General features: G+C 41.0%; 1 protein-coding gene across 1 annotated transcript; it reads right to left on the reverse strand.

The window, feature by feature from the left end:
• Positions 1-903: 903 nt before the first annotated feature.
• On the reverse strand, positions 904-19,334 carry LOC104571309 (fructose-1,6-bisphosphatase isozyme 2). The gene is made up of 7 exons (XM_010218399.2): positions 18,986-19,334; positions 16,130-16,292; positions 15,196-15,288; positions 10,188-10,328; positions 9,047-9,184; positions 3,682-3,801; positions 904-1,124 (listed from the first exon to the last, which is right to left on the reverse strand). The coding sequence occupies exons 1-7, from the start codon at positions 19,156-19,158 to the stop codon at positions 930-932; spliced, it is 1,023 nt and encodes a 340-aa protein (XP_010216701.1). The 5' UTR covers positions 19,159-19,334; the 3' UTR covers positions 904-929.
• Between the last annotated feature and the right edge of the window lie 839 nt (positions 19,335-20,173).

Here is a 20,173-nt window from a genome sequence, read left to right on the forward strand (position 1 = left end):
CTTTATACTTAAAGTCATCTGAATCTTAATTTTCACACTCTTATCATAGCTGAAAATTTCTCTCTTTTTTTTTCTTCCTCATTGCTTAATAAAGGCCAGCTGGTTTCAGAGTTGATTCTGCTGCGATGAATATGCTAGACTTATCTAGGAAGCTCACTCCAGTTATGTGCGAAAGGAGAGTTTAAATCTGAAATGAATACTTTTCAAAGCAAGGGAAAACGGAGGCATAGCAGCTGCTTTGTGTAATCTTCATTTCATTTTCCACTCCAGGGGATTATGGATCAAGTGGGATGGAGATGCTTGGAACGTCACATTCAGAGCAAGGGTTTATTGTAATTTGTGCCATTGAAGGTTGCCTGTCTGTGTTTTCCCATTCACGTGAGAACCAAAATTGTCCAGCAAGGTTGCTGCATTTTCAGCTTTATTACAGTTACCCAGGACAAATACAATTTGGACTTGAAAAAAGTGCTTCAGACAGCACAGGACCTCTTATCTTGTTGGGCTTGAGAAGAGTGAAAGCACCTGCAATAAAACCGCTGGCAGCAAATCCAGATAATGGCGCTACGAACACTGACGTGAAATATTTCAGCCTCAGACAACTCCAGCAACTGCAATGTCAGATGCCTGGATTTAGATCAATTGGAGGACTGACACAATCCACTCATTTTGTTAACATCAAAGTAAGTAGCTACTATTGCTGGTTCTACATTTACTTTGCAGAAACCACCATTAAATAATTTTTTGCATTTGTTCACAAGGAGAAATTAAGCTTTTTCATTTTTTTTCCACCAGCCATTCTCACTCTTTCTCATGTTCTCATTAAAAGGTATTTTCATGGAGAAGAGGATGTTAAAATGCTAGCACCCACTGCCTTGAGCTGCACTGTTTCTCCGGCATAGAGATGAGCAAGGTCTGGTGTGGAAGTGCCTTTAGCTGCTCTTCTGGTGTTTCTGTACACAGGCGAGGTATTCCTGCACGTCCTCAGGAGAACCGAGAATGAGAGGGACCCTCTGGTGAATAGCCTCGGGTTTCACATCCAGCACGGCCTGGGTGCCTGTGGTGGCTATGCCACCTGCCTGCTCAACGATGAAGGCGATGGGGTTGCACTCGTAGAGCAGACGGAGCTAGAAGGAAAGAGGAAACAGGTGACTGCCTATGGGGAAATAACACCAAAGAACCTAACAGAACCTAACCTTACTTTGCGACCTTTGGCACGGTTGATGAGCAACATCTACTCTTTTCCTTTTCCTCCCCACACCTCCTCTCACCCACCCTCTCCTGAGGAATAGCACGCTGACCCCACATCCTCGCACCAGCACCCTGGTTTCCCATCTGGCACGCTGGTGTGCAGCGTCCCTGCGCAGCGTTTGGTCAAAAATGTCAGAGAAGCTGCTGAGGCCGCAGTCCCCAGTGAAAGGTGAAGCCACTAACAGAAATGATATGGGAAACAAAAGCTGAAGTCTCTTCTTGTTCACAGGCTTTAACTATTCTCTCCAAGCTTGGGGTAGTTGCGTTGTGTTTGATCAGGATATTTTGGCGTTTGAAATCCGATGCTCCCAGAGTCGAATTTCAGGTTGCAACTGCAGCTCTTCAGAAATGTGAATAGGCTCCAGTGTCCTGCTCTCATGCAGACAGCATCTCTGGATTCAAAAGTAACTACAGTATTGACTGAAAGCAAATTTTCACTCTGAGTACGTGGGCACTTGGCCTTGATAGCTGTTCATATACCAAAACATATGGCCTAACTTTGACATATGCCAAAAGCTTCTGAGTTTGAAAGGGTGCAGAGGAAAACTGGCTGCTTTTAAACATACATTGTTTTAGTTGAATGTTTCTCTTGCACTTTATGAGGGGCTGATGAACAACAATGGTAGTGCAAATAATGAAAAGGCTTTTCATTTGTGCCAAAGCCAGAACGTTTCCTGGGGGAAAAGAAGGAGTGACAGAAAAGACTAACTGTGTACCAGGATAAGCAGATGGGTTGGACAGAGGGAGAACTGTTCAAAAATATTACTTGGCATCTCCTTTTTGACGAGAGCATCTATATGTTGGCCAGTTCTGCATTGCTTATCTCTGTATGGTGAAGGAAAACACATGACTCATCATTTTATGCTCACCATTTTAATGCTCACCGTTTTATGCTCATCATTTTAATTTAGGGGAAAGAATCTACAGCCTAGGGATGACATGCAAATTGTTTACATTGGCTCTAAAGTTTTTGTGTCAAATCCGGTTCATTTTGCTTCCTCTCAGTTCCTACCTAAGCGCATAGACTGTCTTTCAGGGAACAACTGGGGAGTCAGCCACAAACAAAAACAAGTTGTTCCAAAAACTTGTTGCAAAAACAAGTTTGCGTGAAACTAGATCAATACAACACTCCGAAATGCTGCAGACAACACAATATGGGAACTGGAGTCCTGATGCTTTGCTTCAGAAAACCGTTAACCACTGCATATGTTTTCCTGTAAATAGTAGAAAGCAGCTGTTTCTGCCTTTGAACCAGCCCTAAGACACAGCAGGGTCCTCTGTGCTCCAGAGAAAATTCTTGTGGCTTTCTTAAAAAAGCAGTGTATCCACTTGGGTCTTTTGAGAGATTAAATACATTATCTTCATCCCTACCTGGTCTCTGAGAAGGAAAGGGAGGTTTTATTTGTAATGATGATTAATGTTTCTTTCATTTCTCTCCCCTACACCAGTGCAATGCACACCTAATAGCCAGTGCAAGTTAATGCACGTGGAAATCTTGATTTCTCTATTTGTATATAGATATTTGTGCTTTGAACATAAGTTCTTCTTTGCTGGTTCTCACCTGTTGTTTTTGATAATGATTTAATGTAGATTTCCAAAGAGAGATCAACTCGAAGAAGGCAGTCAGCAAGTCCATTGCTGTCACACACAATAAATTTCTGCTGCCTCTTGTTCTCATACAGATGCCCACTATTTTCTGATACAGATAGCCACCATTTAATGATTTTTTTTTTACTTTTTTTTTTCCTGGAATGCTATGTCAGATATTTAAACAAAATTTGACCTGTACAAACACATTAGCAAAACTTATGGGGTATTTTAAACACAATTATTCTCCTGGTCTCCTTATTTCCTGTGTCTTCCAGATCTGCTGTTCTTCATAGGATGAATACATGTTCACCTGGATGCTCCAATGTCTCTGTCCCTAAAGAACTGTGCAGCTCGGTACGTTCTGACACAACCATAGTAGATGGGGCAAGTAAACTTATGAGGGCAAATTTCTGCATATACCAGCCAAAGTTATAAAAAAAACATGCAAATAGGAATTTTCAGATATGGTATTGACCGGAAGAAGGTGTTGGAGTCAGCACGGCATGGTCAATCTGTAACACAGTGAGCCAGTTGCTTCCAAAGTGTGATCTGCAGATCCACCACCACAATCAGATCTCTTTTAAAACCTTTTCATTTAGAAGTTGGATAACAAGAGTGCCTGATACCGCAAGACAAAAACTGAATTTGATTGTGGTCTATTTGTAGAATAAGAACACATAAAATTTTCTATCTTCAGAGTTATTGTAAATTGGATTGCTGACCGTCATATCCATGTAAAAAAGATCTACAGGAATATAAAATTATATTTCTATATATATTTCCTGGAAAAGTGGAGGTATTAGGTCACCTATGTTCACTGTACAAGTCAAATAACTTACTTACCTTTCCTTTAGGGCTCTTCTTATTCGCTGGGTACATGAAGATCCCGCCATACATCAATGTACGGTGAACATCAGCCACCATGGAGCCGACGTACCTGGCACCGTATGGGGAACTGCCATCCTGAAAAACATAAAGTAGAGTTTTATATCCACCAGACCAAGTAGCTGGTACCACATCAAAATGTCATTTGGTTATAAACCAGATACTAAAGTTGCTTAAATCAACTGCTGCTTATGGGAAACTGTAAATGCCGAAACAAGCCTAAAACTGAGCACTTTAGTGCACAACAATATGGTATCATGGCTGTGAGCGAGCAGGGGCTGAAAACACTGACTGAAAAAGCTTCTCTTCCCATGATCAGAGTAAGGTATCCAGCTGACTGCTGCTCCTTGGCTGCCTTCGAGGTCATGGGATGAGGGGGACAATTTCATCTTGCTGCAAGTCCAGACAGTTCCCAAAGAACTGTAGCTGTTTTCCCTCTAGCTTACCTGCCAAGCTGTGAAACTGGTCAGAGCATTCATTTGGGAACTCAGTTTGGGAGATAGGAATCTCTTTGTGAATATAGTTTTTCTCACTTTCAGCTTAGAAATTAATGTTTTTGAAGGAGATGTCATTTTAGGGCAAGCAGTCAGGAAAACGTTCACATCAACTTCAGGGTTACTGATGATAAAAACGGCAAGGTGAAAAATACAGAAGGTATTTCTATTTGAATAAATAGATATAATAATATACACCAAATAAACTCCAGCAGGAGAAAAACATCACATGAGGGACTTCTATGAAGAGGAAATACATAATAAAGCCGTAAAGTGAAGAAAAGCTCTTTGAAAGATAGTTTGTTAAAAAGTCCTTTGGGTCTTTGACATCTTTCAGTCCCTCTCAGTGACACAAAGGAGGAATCCAGACCTGTCCCAATAAATTACCAAAGGCTGGAGCTTCTCGTACACGTATACTCCATATACTTATGCAGTGCAATGCTAAAACTTTGAAAAGAGCTTCTGCATGTGTTTTTTTTTCGCTTATCTGGAACAGTTGTCTACTAACTTGTTGCCTACTACAAACTTTGCATTGTGCTGATACTAGTTTTGAAGAAATTCATAGAGAGAACTTGTGCAGCAATGCTGCTTCAGAGAATAAGGGCATCACAAATTAAGTCCCCAACAAAATCATGAGGTTGGTAAAAAAAGGCAGATTAGAGGGGGAAAAATCGATAAAGACAAAAGTCCTTCTGTTTCGAAGTCAAATTTTCTAACTATTCTATGCAGTGATGCTTTGATATTTACTCTCTTTTGAAATGGGAACAGATTCTCATGTAATCACACAATATGATGAAATACAACAGTATAGGAACTTGAGTCTTGAGAAAACTGCTAAATATGAGGCTTGTGATATCCTTTACAGCTGGTAGTAAAGCTGGAATAGGGAAGTGTTTGGCCTACGTAATCTTTGTTCAGCTGCACTTGTGCTATTACCTAAGCTACTTTTTTTTTTTTCTTTTGTACAGATTAGAACTGTTGAAAATTCAGAGAAAAACAGTAAAAAGCCTTGAAGGATAAGACATGATGTGGGGCTTTTATTTTTGTCTTGTTTAAACTTGGCTGTTGATCATATATTTTTTAGACACAGGTGAACAGTCCTTTCAAGAACTTGATTCTCTAAATCCCATGGCTTACCCTCAAATAACCACATATTTAGATATCAAATGATAACTCCTCCATCTCACAGCTATTTGCATTTGTGACCTTGCAGCTGTGTAATCTGAGGTTAGAAAAAAAAAAAAAAACTTAAAGAGGGATCAGGTGAAATTTTGTACTATTAGAAAATAAAATTTTCAGGAAATAATATGGTTATAACACAAAATTACTTTTTAAAAAATACACTTAAAAGAAGAACTCTTTTATGCTTTCTAAGGAAGGTGATGAAGTAGGTTTCGAGAAAAATTTATTAGACTTGAATATTGATAGCGGGTAGGCCATAGTATGGATTGATAAGGATTGCATTTATGACCCTATCAAATTAGAAGACTGCACCCCACAGGTGTAAAACTACCCAGCTGTGCTGCCTATGCACAAATCAAATGCATCTGGGATACGCTGGGCTTCCTATTTATGTGCAGGTCATGTATACTCAAGCATTAAGTACATTCAGTGAAAGGCCATAGAGAATTTTAGTTGTCTCTTATCTTAACAGAAATTTACCTGCTCAGCATAGTGCTGAGCTTGTTCTGAGAAAAGTACACAGCAGAATGTGCTCCATTCTGGTAGTGATCACCCGAAGTTCGACTGAAGTAAATTTTGCATTTGCCTTAGCGTCCAGCTACTTGCATAGAACAAATAAATAGTCTCTCTAGTCTGGCCCCTTTGGAAACTTCCTGTTTCTCCGGTATAGCCACTTGTATGTTTTTCTTACAGATGAGAAAGTTAATAGGTGTTGCATGTTTGCTGGCATGTTGCCCAGTCTTTCTTCTCAAGCAAAATAACAGAGCATGTGAATCCTAGGTAAATTCATCTCCAGTTCTCCCTAATGCCAAACTGTGTTTGCCCAGTAAGCACTTAGCAATAGTTCAGCTGATGCAAATGAAAGAGCCTTGATGTTCCCTTGGTCAGTATCCTTATTATTTGAACAAAGTGTTCTTTGCTTAACCTAAAGGAATGAAAGTAGCTCATAACATAAAGGTCCTGTGATGTTTTTATTATTATTCTTTTTTTTTCCTTTGTGACATGATGAAAGCCGCTTCCCCAATTCTTCTGCTTGTTTATCACAGCTCTGTTCCTCCAGAGAAGAGCAAGGCCAGCTTTTTCTTGCATTTGTATGATGACTAGCAGCATTTCCTACAGACTACAAGAGCAACTCCCTGCATCTCACCTTCAGTATGCACAGCTACGGTGACAAGCAAAGTGCTTCTGTTAGCTTTTGCATGTCACTGGGGCATAGCTGTGCTGGCAGCAGCAGGCTTCCTGCTGTGTGTCCAGGTGCTCTTCCTGCGGCATTGCTACAACAGGCCCTTCAGGTCCTTAACCAGGGTGTCACTAATGCGCTGCCATGAGACCCTGTTTCTCTTGCGGCCACAGAAAATCAAGTTAAAATTATGTGGATTAGCAAAAAGTATGAAGGTACCCATGTTACATTTGTTTGTTCTACCATTAATGAACCAGCTCCAGCTGGAGACCAGGGCCCTGCATGCATTACAGGAAGAAAAAGTCACTTTGAGAGGGCCTAGAGGACATTTTGTGCAGATACACTTTTTGCATCAGCAAAGCCTATTATAGAGATCATGCTGGAAAAGGCAGGTTGGTGACACAGGGAACCTTGCAAACAGCTGCAAAGAGCAGCTTGTTCTTCAAGCTGGTGAAGCACCAGGTGGTTCTGTGTTGCTTAAAAAAATTAGATTTACTCTGGACTGCCTTTACAGAAGAAAGGGCTGAACCTAGAGAAGTAGTTCCCACTGTGATCCACATGGCAATATTAAGATGCTTATAGCTCATCTGCAGAAGTGTCCTCTTTCTAGCGCTTTTAATTCAAGTTTGAAGCCTTAGGTGTTTTGCGCTCCACAAGAAATTTTGAGGGTCAGTGTAGCTTTGTAGTCCAAAATGTCCCGTTCAGGTCACTGTCACTGGATGACAAGGGGTGATACAGAACAAAGAATATGGGCATCATTGTACTTCCTTTTTCTTTTCTGTTTTTACTCTTTATTTTCCTGTAGCAATGCTAGGAGATTCATCTGAACAGCACGCTGACCAAGAACTAGGAGACAGGGGACGTGGCGGGTAGGACCAAGGAAGGAAAAAATGTATTAGAAAGTAACAAATAACTGAAATAATAAGTTCTGGCTTGGCCCTGGATGATCAGTGTGCTGCTTGCTTTGAAATGACAAAAACATCTTCTGCTGACCAGAAGAATCAGCAAAACAATATTTTTCCCCAAACAAAGCACAAGCATGAGATTGCATAGTGTTTGCGAATAAGGTTCTTCCTGTGTGTCCTGACCTAAGGATTTACTGGATCACATGACAGAGCTGTCCTTGCAGAGCCTGTGATGATACTTTGCTTATCTCTCCAGTCCTTCCCCTAAGTTTTTCAAATCTCTGTTTAACCTTTTCCTGTTTGCCTGGTGTTGTTTGTTATTTTTTTTAAAACACCATATGGGTGTTTTGCAAAAACAGCCCAGTCCATACTATGAAATATTTAGCTCAGTGTGCTGCGGACAGCAGGAGAAGCCCGGAAGCCGTTTCCCAGCTGGATTAGTTTTCAGGGAGCAGGAAAGCTGTGCTTGGGAGCTGGGGGCTTCCAAGTCAGCTTGGCTGAAGCTCCTCTGGAGTTCCAGGGCTGTTCACTGAACGTTTGTAAAATGCCATGAGGTGACAAGCTCTATAGAAATGGTCTAGAGTAACATGCACGAGAGCATTTGCCCAGACATCAGGATTGCAGCTCTCATTAAAATCAGATTTACAGCTCAGAAAGAGCTTTTCCAAGAAACATGGCTTAAATTCTTATTCATTGTCCTGTATAGCACCCTGAAGTTTTCTTTGAGATGCATCAGCTTTTTTATGCTCCCTATATAAGAAGACTTAAAAATAGCTTTAAAATAATCCTATGCATTTTTTTTCCTAGTAGAAAGAGGATTAAAACAGCTTCCTGGCAAAAATCAGTCATGAGAAGTTATATTTCACCATGTTTTCCTGTGTCTACTGGTTACATGCAGTCACACTTTACAGAGAGCTCCTTGAAAGCTTGTGTGTGTCCTTGTATCATTGATCAGAGGTGGTACAGATCCTGCCCATCCCCTTGGGGATGTTCATCAGACATAGGAAATTTTCAGCCTTATCTTCATGAAGGGTATAATATAATTTTCTCAACAATATAAATGGATAATTTTGACACCCACCTCCTTTTATTAACCTGTGGGTTTTTTTGTGCTCCCTAAGAGGCAAGTAGACATGCCAGGGCTACACTGATGTAGAAGTGTACAGGAAAAGGAAGGTTATTCTTCCCAGATCTCTGCAGACACCTTCTGAGCAGTAAATGGGATCTAGCCTCAAATGCACAGCTGTACACATGGCCACATTGCGTATTCAAATATGTGCATTTTGCTGGCACAGTTTCAGATGTTTATGGAAAAGCCTCAGTCTTCATTTACAGAAACTCTTCCTATGCATGGCAATGAACTAGCTATGTTTTTTATTATTATTATTTACCAAAGTCTAAGCTGTAAAACATGTCAGAGCACTGGAAACTAACACGCTAGTCACGGAGCCAAAATGAAGTGGACAGTATCATAGGGTTACGGGGTCTGAATTCAGCTCCCCTCAGTTGGAACTGTGTGAAATGTGCATGGTGAATTGGGTACAGAGCAACTATTTCCTTACCTCAGGGAATTTCTTCTTCTGTAAATATTCTGTCATTGCAGGATCAAAATACTTGGCATAACCTTCGTTGAGACTGTAGATCTTTCCTTTCTTCTTGATTTTGATATCTTTATCCACCAAAATAAATTCCCCAAGAGCCTACAGAAGAATGACAGAGACTAGTTATGAGCAAGCAGGAGATCATTTTGTTGATTTTCTGTGTCAGCTGCCACACTAGAGATTGCAGAAACACTAGCTTGGTCCTTCGGCACTAGTCTTGTATGTAACTTCACAGTATTTCAAACAGATCAAAAATCACAGTGCTAAGGTCAGGAAAACTTGTCATGCTGGTAGTATAAACAAAAAGCAGCTTAACTGTAATTGTTAGCATGTTGAATGAAGAGCAGTCAACCTCAAAAGTTGATGGATTGTGAATCCCATTCTCTTGCTATCCACAAATCACGAGGTTAGAAATTAATACATTATATTGCCTTGTGATTTTTGAACTTTTGTTGCTTGACTTATTATATCTAAAAATGACTAAGGTAACTGGCTCTCCCCTCCTGCGAAGTTGCTGTTCAGAGTTTGAATGAAGCTTCCTCTTTGAGAGGACAATCTCTTTACTCAGGTTATTGATAAAATTAAGATGGAATTTTGAAAACAATCTATGCTTTGATTAAACAATTTCTATATTATTGGCTAAATCTAATTCTAGTCTCTCATAGAAGTCTCCTCCCGTTCAGTCAATTTGGAGTTACTGGGCTGGGTTCTGAGGGACAACATATTTCTAGCTATATGGGCACAATTCTGCTTTTGCAAATTTTCTGTTCAGACTACTTTTTTCTTAAGTGTTTTCAAGTGCAAAGCAGCCATTTGCTTTGAATGATCAGAGTGTCAAATATTCTTGTTCACTGAATAGAAAATCAAAAAACAACATCAAAAACAGAAGTGTTGCAGCCACCATGCACCGGGATCATTGAGTGATGTTAAGATGCAGGTGGGCTGCTACAAGAGGTGGGTGAGAGGAGAACAACCCAGGTTGCTTCAAATTCAGAGAGAAGCAGCAGTAGAAGTGAGTAGGTCCAAGTACGTAATTTCTGAAGGGCTACAGCCGTGTTATTTACACCAAGATTGTACCAATGTTGTTAACACAAGATTGTACCGGATCGAGCATGAAGCAGTCCACTCCTTGCCCCGTGGAGAGGGCCACCAGGGTAGCGCTGCCATACAGGGCATATCCTGCAGCAACAATATTGCGTCCGGGCTGCAAAGCATCCTTCTCAGAGGGCTCCTCGCTTGATTCCTGAGGAAAATGTATAGGTCAATATTAGATACTTGGAGCAGCTTTCTTTACTATGTCAATCTAGGCTTTCGAAACCATCACTACAGAGGTGGTTCCTGCTAGTACAGGACAAGTTTGGTACAAATGTATGTGCAGGCTGGGACAGGACAGTGGGAGTATATTTTATACAATTTGTGCATTCAATATGATACATGCAGCAAAGCTGATACCTTGCACTACCACTTAGCAATATTAACTCAAGAGCGTCAGAAATCTGAGACAGAAGTGTTATTTCCTTCCATAAATTTAAGCATGAGCTGTCTTGCTGACATCCTTTATAGAGATGACTGTGACGGAGAACACAGTAATCAACATTTCATGCCTTGCAAACAGATTGTGTCCAGGAGCAGAGTGAAAGGGTAGATGATGCAACATGCTGGAATAAAAAATTGTGCATTGGTCTCTGCTGGTTACTCAGGTGTGATGAACATGCACACATATATGGTGTATGCATCTGCAAATATAAAATATATGCATGTGTAGCTATGCATATATAAGTTCATGTATAAATTTTTGCACATCATTTTACTTAAGTTTTTTAATTTGGTATCAATTTACAGCACTCATTCCCATCTGATACTCTGATGATCACTGAACAAGAATAGCCTAAGCAGACCTTATGTATTAATGTATAGATATTTCCAGCCAGGTCTCACTGTTTGGATGAGAAGGAAGAAGAACCTAGAGTGCTTTGGAATATGGACTCCAGCTTTTACTTCCTGAACAAGTTGTTTAAACTCTTTTTTATCTTTTTTCCTTAAACTACAGAATGGGTAGAGAATGCTTGATACTAATGCCTAATTATTAATCTAAAAATTTTGTCAGTTGTGGATTTTATGCACATTTTCTAATGTTGATTTATTAGGAATTAATATGAGAAGCTCTTCATTCCCTGTCTCAATACACCAGTTTCACATTTAATTGTTTCAGTCTCAAATAATTTCTGAAAGTGATGCACGAGTTTAATTAGACTGAGTAGCATTTGGGTAGAAATCTCAGATCTATCCCAAAGTATCTAGTTTAAAACCAAACAAAAAGAAGCTTTTTTGTTTAGGAAATAAAATATGTGATTAAGATTGGATAAATCATTTTAATAATCAAGAATACTTTCCATGTTTTTTCAACAGTACGTTTAAAACACTGAAACAAATTGACAAATACTCTGTGATACCCTGGGGACAAGAAGCTACCAGGGTGCCAGGTAGGCTCTGTCAAGGTGAAAGGCCAGGGGTATTGGAGGAATCAGGCAGCTCATCATCATATGTCAGCTCCTAGAGGAAAGCAGGGGCACTGGGCACCAAAATTTATGTTTCGTTACGTGTGGACAGTAGTTCCACATCAAAATGCTTTCACCTTCAGCTGAAGATTATAATTGAAAACATTCGTTACTATGTATCAGAGGTTTTTTTATGTATTTTGCTAAAAAATTACTCCTTCTCTCACCTCCATTATTTTGCCTTTTTTTTTTTCTGTGGAGGAAATCTATTTTTTTCAGCCTGTCGTGCAGACTGAAATACAGCATCTGCACGGAGTCCACTGGAATTACTCTATGTCAAGCTGCTTATTTGGAAAGGTTATAATGCATGTAATGAACGCAGATTAGCTAAAGCACCCATTTGTATATGCCCGAATTCTGAATATTAGTTTTCAGTTCTCTGCTAAACAACCTTTTTCAAAACCAGCTATTACACCTCGCATAGTATCTTTTCTTTTAAAAATGCATAAACATTGAAAAACAACATTGTCTGTAGTAGACTCTCAGTTGCAATATTAAATGTGGAATTAAGTATACATTCACAAAACTAATTGCAAAGATATTCCATTTTTTCTATCTTTTTGTATGTTTTCCTAAGTAAAAATAATACTGCTTTGATTTTGTATACATGCAATAAAGAGGTTTGTTTTATGGGACATGGTGTTTATATAAAGTATATGTTACATCTATAGGTTACATTTGATGCTGTTTGAAAGCATATTCTTCTGAGATAAGATTTTCAGTTCTGTCTTGACACTTGAATGTTTTTTCTTTACATGTTTAAATGGCTGAGAAACCATACACTTGCTGACTATTCTGAAAAAACAAATGAACTTCTGCCCTGGAAGATACACATTTAGCCAGAATTCACTCAGTTTTCAGTTCTTAGTTGCAAATGTTTCCAAGAGCCAGCTCCCAAATGGAAGGTAAAAAGTTCAGCCTTGAAAAAATTTTTGCAGGGTTGTTGAAGTGTAAAAAGAGCTAAAGATCAGCTGATATTTTACTGTTAACTCTGCAGTAGTTATGCCCTGCCAAGCACTGTGTAATCAAAACAAACCAGAGCATCAGACTGACCAGCAGAATCAGATAACTTCTGAATATTTTCACTTCTTTTTGACGTACAGATGGAATTTCCTTTCTGTTACATGTTGGCTCTGAGATGGAGGTAGTGAGATCTCCTTATGCAAGTCTTTGAAATATAAGGATTGTGCAGACTGAAGGCTCTGTCCATATCATGTGTTTCATGTCACACCTCCTCTGAGGTGAAAAGATGATATTCTTTATGGCAGTGATGGACGGAGAAGGAGAGAATACATTCAGGGATCTTGGTAAAGTTAAAAATAAAGAAATAAAGCAAAGCAGAGATCATAACATATATGGAGTGTGAATCATGACTTGTAGATTCAGCTCAGCAGGGTGAAGAACACAGAAGAATCCAGACCAAAAAAACAACGCTTATTACACCCACCAGCCTGACACTCCACCAACTGAGAGCATCCTGCCAACCAATGAGTGCCAAGGTGCTGAGGAGCCAGCAGATCTCCTTCCTAGCCCTGCTGAACAGAGCAATGGGCTTTGTAATAATCCTGCCCAGCCTTCAGGAAGGAAAAAAACCTAAGATGGTATTTATGGTTCTCCTAAGAAACTGATAAAAAGGTCTTCTGCCAGGCAGTGATGATAACTGAGGTTGTGGTGGTGTTCTTGGCTAGAGATCAGAACAGCAATAGAGAACCATATTAATGTCTGAAGTCACAGATGGAATCACAGAATCATAGAATCATTATAGTTGGAAAAGACCTTAAAGATCATTGAGTCCAGCTGTAAGCCCTTCAACACCATGTCTGTTAAACCATATCTATAGCTGCCTCATCTACACAGGCCTTCATAGAAAAGTGTTGACTTTCTTCATCTTAAAACAAAGCCAGTATTTCAGTTATGGAGTGGGTGCCCTTGAGAACGAAGTTAAGGCAACATGGTGAGAAAATCAGCCAAGTGAACATCTGAAAATGTGAAGGTACCAAATATCAGAAGTTGCTGAGAATGATCTTTTGGAAGTAGATTTGTACTAGGTTTTCCAAAATGATGTTCTTGCAGTTTAAATAGTGCAAAATAAATTTATATTTTCTTTCTCAAAGCATTTTCATCCACTGGGAAAAATATGTAACTTTTATTTCTTCCACACTATCCTACAGCAATGATTATTAAAGCTCCTATTATTTTAAAGGATTTGAGGTTGGAATTTAACAGTTTTGCTATGAAATATTGTATGTGAGAGGAAGGCATATTAATAAATATTTTGGAATTTGCCATTTCCCCTGTAAAGACAGAGGCAATATTGCATTAAAATGCTAGGTTGTTCTTGTAATTAAAAAACTGTCCTTCACCCTACTGGCACTGTTTTCATTTGGGTATGAAGAATTTGCACTAAGCAATGTAAATATTTCTTTAAGAAGAGCTGAAGCACATTCACCTCGTGAAAAACAGTACCTTAAGAAACAATGTTTACAATACTGTATTATAATATATTAATGTGTATTAGAACAGCAGAGCCATACAAGCCATGTCTTGGAGAGAACTGGCCTGTCTGGGTGACCCTGTAACAGGGGCTCATGCTAAAAATTAGTTCTGTGGGCAGATACTAGGTTTGTGCTGTCACCCTAATCATCCTGAGCCATTACTCTGCCTGTTTCTAGCAGACCTGTTCTCATCGGTGATAACTGGAAAATCACCTACTTCAAATGTCTAGCTTGAAAGTGATGGGTTAAAAGATGAGAGAGGGCCTTGAAAGCATATCCTGGTGCTTTGAGATGCAGCCTTTGAGTTTGCAGGCCTTTATTTGCAGTCATGAGGGCTGTAAAAGTGCCTTAAAAAAGAGGGTCTCCCACAGTCATATGACTGTGAACACAGGCTTTAGGGAAAACACTAACTGCCGGGAGATTAGCAGTCAAATCACAAGACTTGGCGCCACTCTTAACTATTAACAATTGTAAATTGGCTGCAAAGCAGCAGGGCCTGCTGGCTTGGGCAGCTCTAGTGACTACTTCTCGCCATCCTGAGACGGCTGCCGTCCTTACTTCTTGCCATCCTGAGACGGCCACCGTCCTCGCCATGCACGTAGGTGTGCACGAGGAGGCTGCAGTGGTAACGTGCTCTACACAGTGAGCTTCAGCCTCAGCCCTGCTCAGTGCACACCCATAGTGTACTGAGTAGCCCTGGTAGAAACTGGAGCTCCAGGTCACCCGCAGGTTTGGTGCTGTGCCACAACATCTCTCAGTTCTCCAGTACCATATAAAATGTGACTGAGGTAGCTGACTGGCTGCCCAAAGGCAACAAGGACTACTGAGGTACCTGTCTGCCTCGAGGGAGGAAGTGCCAGCAATTTCCCAGTGTTGAGTGTCTGCTTCCAGGGAATCCAGGAAGCTCTTGAGCACAAAGGCTCTGCTCCCTTGCAAGCCCTGCTGAGCCCTAAAGACTTATTTAAGAGCCTAGGAATGAAACCAGGCAAGCTAATAGATCTGGGATGTTTTGTTTTTACTGCAAGGATTGTGGTGCATGTGCTATTCAACCTCTTACCTTTTTGTAGATAGCAAATATGGTTCCTATCGGTGCCAAGCAGTCTATATTGGACGAGCCGTCCAGGGGATCAAAGCAAACCACGTATTTCCCCTGAAACAGAAGGAGTACAGTAAGTATTCGGTGATATGTTGACCTGAAGTGTTATTTTCCTTCACTGTGTGGACTCCATGTGTTTATGCCTGCCCTCAGCTTCCCAAGTGAGCTTAATGGAGCTTAATGGGAAGGCTGTGCTTCCAGCCCAACTGGGACAGCCACCAGAGTAGGAGAGGGCTCAGACACAGCATGAACCTGTGCGATGGAGAGGAGCAGCCCGCACATTGACTCTAAGCAAGCCAAGAAACAGCTTGAAAATGAAAGGAGCCATTTTGGCTTGACTTAGCAGACAGGTTTTCTTACATTTTATCCTGAACCAAAGGATGTGACTATAACATGAGATACGAGGGCAAGGAGGAAGTCTTGGGGCAAGGCTGGTAGATGGTTTAAGTAGTGCCTCAAGGCAGCAGGATCCCCTCCGGGGCAGCCCCGCTGCAGCGGCATGTGTTTCCTCTGGGTGGACGATTTACAGCCCAGTTCTGCCAGACCATCATCCTGCTTCACCCTGCTTAAATAATAACGTAATCCAAAACAGCTACAGTAATGGCCACGGAATGTAATCATACACCTAAGCCTGGGATCTGGGTGTGTTTACAAGCTCCACAATTATTAATCCCCCACCCCTCCAGAAAAGTTTAACAGTAATTTCCCCCACCACCAGCAGCTCCCTTAGTGACCGAGCTCGTGCTGCCGCCGCAGTTAATCATCAAAGCAATGAAATAATCAAGCAAATCTGCTGAAGAGCCGGTTTTGGGGCTAGGCCCGGTGTCATCCCTGAGCCGAGAGTGCCACCTGCTGCCGCCTGAGCCGAACCCCCCAGGGCAGAGGCCGCACAGACCCGCTTGTCCTTGGGGGTGATGATGGCCTCCTCGTTCTCCTCCGTGACCAGGACGCAGGTGCTGTAGGAGGACTGCAGCATGTTGATCACCAGGGAGTTGGATAACACGTCCAGCTTCTTCTGTTCGTCACCGGTCACGTTCACGGTGCCAGCAATACCAAACCTAGGAAAATCAAAAACCTTAAGAAGAAACCCGAAACAATGAGGAGAGCTATAAAAGATTTTATGGGGAAAAAAAAAAAAAAGTCAAGATGCCTCCTTCTTGCTTATATTTCCACAGCTCTAACCGTTGGGTTCAAACTGTTAAGGGTCATTAGGAGATGACAATCACTGTAAGAAAATACAAGTGGGCGTACAAAAAACCATAAGTGGTGGCGTCATTTCTGGGCTCTATCACAGTCCTTCTGGTCCAGCTGGCATCTCCTCCCCACCCTGTTCCCAGGGCAGGGTGTCCTGCCTTCTCTGGCAGCCCTACACGTGCCTGCTGTCACCTCTGAAGGGAGGTCCCACCAGCAGCACCTTTGAGGAAGGAGAAAGGGTCGTTAACAGAGGTTGGTAGTTTCCTGCTGCTGAAACAGCTCCATTCAATACTTTGTGATAGTCCTTTGCTCCATGTCCTATAAGTCCTCAACTGCCCAAAAATGAGGAGCTCAAAAGACCTCTGAACAATTCCTGATTCTTAAATGTGTCTCAGGATCAAGATCTGCTGGTTTTATGATGTGGCACTGGACTGTGTTGGGCTGATGCTTCCATTCTATAACTGTGGTTTTAATAATACAATTTTCGATATTTACATAGTGATATTGTATGTTGCTGATATTTTGCAGTTCAGAAACTTCAGTTTTGAAGTTCAGTCCTCTTGGAAGTTTAAGTAAGACAATAGGGAATATATCCTTAGCATAATTCATTACAGGAAAAAAATACGGAGAGGGCAACTAATTAATTTCAACGAGTAAGATCTTTTTTCTCACTCAAAACTGCCGAGCTTTCCAGGAGTACCTATTTTTTTGGGTACTTCCATTTTGGCACATCAAGTTTGAGACATATGAAAGGAACTGGATTTTCAGGGAGCATTGAGCACCCGTTCGCCAGGCAACACCTTCCCAGACAGGTTTCCGAGCCAAACTTATAGCTTTGAAACATCTCTCCTATACTTTTGTATGCCAAATTTACTAAAAATGTATGTTGATATCAGAAATACTTAAAAATTACCTCACATTCTCTCACTTGAAGGGACTAGCAAGTTTGGAGCTTTCTAGTTTCTTTTTTTTTTTCTTTCTTTTTTTTTTTTTCTCAAAAGATAAGATTCCATCTCTTGTTTGTGGGGAGATAAAGGTGCACATGCAGACAGGTGGAAGCCACTCACCAGCACTGAAAATCTTGCCACAGGGTTTTCCAAAGGATCTTGGTTAGCTACAGTACTTTGAATGGTGCAAGTGACTCATTTGTTTATTCAAACTGTTTGGATGTTTCTTGGTTATCACTCAAAACTTTTATTTATAAAAAAGAGACCTTTCTTCCACTGAACTAGTAGCTACATGTCATGTTGGCAAGATGGCGATTCCACTTTTATCAAATGCATTAGTATATCTATCTCACTCGTTACATAATTCAGATATTTTATACTGGAAGTTTGAAATGGAATGAAAACAACTTTTCCTCTAGAAGACAAAACTGTGCAGCTTCATCTTATAGTACTACAAAAAGGAAATATAATTTAATAGTTATGACGTATGAGCTTGAGGGTACAACCTCTGGCTCTACCACTCTTTTTTTTTAATGTATTTCATTTTGTTTTTTAACATGAGCATGGCTCACTGCACATTTTACTCCACACCTGAGAAATATGAGTGATAGTGATTTAATTTGATCATTGAGGTCTTTGACCAAATATATGTGCCATACATTTTGGTGTTTCCATAGCTAAAAGAGGAATTAATTCTGTACATAGATATAGTTCCCATCTCCTTATATGTGTGCATGTGTGTGTAAAGAAGTGTATTTTTATACATATTCATATACATATACAAAAGCATATACACAAGCATATTATTTCAACATATAAACAAAAAAGAGTATATCTTAAATAAACAGTTTTATTAGTGATTCCTAGTTCTCTGAGCTGCTCCCAATAGACCACTATTAAAACATTTGCGTTGATGTCTTATACAGCTGGTTGTGTGAAGTTGAGCTTACTAGTTCAATTCATTCCAAGTTTTGCTGGGCCAATTCTTTGATTGCCTTTTCCATAACGCTAGATGTCAAATCACAGTGTTTGCTTTTCATATAGGGCCTTTTAAGTCTTCCCATCTGTAGTCCTGACAGTACTCGGGGGAGGAGGGAGATAATGTACTCGGGAATGCATATGGCATTTCTTGTAGGGCTGCTGCTTTATACTATTACTCATACTGCTATCAGGGATCTGGACTTCCCGAGACAAGGCAAGCCCTGGTCTGCACAGCTCAGGCACTGCCCTTTCATGTTAGGAGAAAATATGTCAATGGGATGCTCCATAAATGCACAAAAGATTTACAAATATACCAATATCAACATTTACAAGGGATAATGAGATAAATAGTAGTGCATTGAAATTCTGACTCAAGCTTGATGACTAAAATATTACACACCACAATTCGTCTAAACTGCTTGAGCCCAATGCTAAAATTTCCTCCAGAAAAGGAGATCCCCCATTTCCCAGTCTTGATATTCCATGCTCTGCCTTCATGCCTACAATCACTTGGCTTAAAGAAGACCCTTGCAATGTGCTAATGAATCCCTGCCCTTTCCTCTGTGCAAGCAATGCTCCTCTACCTTCTCCTCCTCCTCTTCCTCCCCGTATTGCTAAGAGGGACTCACATGTGGGCAAGGCCTGCCTTCCTGACTGCGGAGGATATGGCCTTTATGGCCGTCAGCATGGAGTTGAGCAGCTGCGTCAGCTCCCCCGTAGCTCCTTTCACTCGGCGCCCCTTTTCCATAACAAATCGCGTGAGCGTCAGCATATCCGTTTCGAAGGGGGTTTTGTCGGACATTTTCGCGGGGTACACGGGTTCTCCTCTCCTCGCCTGCACAGGTTGCTTGCTTGCTGTGCCGCACTCCCAAATAGCACTCTCTATTTTAAGGAGAAGCTGTTGGCTCTGTTGCTGGTCTGTGTTTATTAAAATGTCCCCTAGACCATGTGATTGATGCCCAGAATAGCTGCACCCAGCCCTGCTCCTCTGGGAGCCACAAAGCCACTCGAGATGGCAAACACTACCTCTCTGCCACCCTCCCCTGTGGCAAAGTTAGAGATGTGCACACCTAATCATACAATGGAACTGCGCTTTGACACATGCAGTTCTGCTGGCGGAGTTCCTGCTCTCCATCCCCTCCATCTCTTGTGGACTCTCCCTCTTCTGGCCTTCTCCAAAGATGCTGAGCATGGGGATCACCAAAGCACCTGGCACCTCTCAGGGAGATCAATAAAAGCAGCAGGGTGGCTGATTGGGCAGGTTGCAAGTACTTTTAGCTGAGCATCAGGCTTAAATCACTGCCTGTCTCTGGACTGGGAGCATTAAACCACCCAACAATTGTGTGGGAGTATGGAAAACGTGTTAGCTAGGTTTGCCTACGCTTCAGATTTTTTGCATGATAAGTTTACAAAAGGAGTGCACTGAACATCCAGACATGCATTTATTAAAGGTGTTCTGTGTTGCCAGTTAGTCTGCCACTGACCCATTTTAGAGATTTTCATTCCTAGCCTGAGCTACCTGTGATATTATAGTGCTTACACAGATGAGAAGCAGTAGCGAGCTATGGCTTGATTGGTTGCTAAGTAATTATCTCTTCAATAACTTACAGGTGAAGCTTATCTAATTTAAGCATGCCTGTGTTGTAACTCATGAAATGACATTTTAAGGCAACTTTGTTGCAGTGGTGCTACATCTAAATATAGGTATGTCTTATTTTGCAGTTCTGCTGCACATAGATGTTCCATCATTTCCCTTGTGAGCAACACAGTTGGATCCCATGATAGTAATGTGAAGGCAGGTATGACTATAAGAGAAC

Source organism: Tinamus guttatus, unplaced genomic scaffold (genome assembly GCF_059628265.1).
Source record: "Tinamus guttatus ecotype Peru unplaced genomic scaffold, ASM5962826v1 Tinamus_guttatus_pri_ptg000237l, whole genome shotgun sequence".
NCBI lineage: Eukaryota > Metazoa > Chordata > Aves > Tinamiformes > Tinamidae > Tinamus > Tinamus guttatus.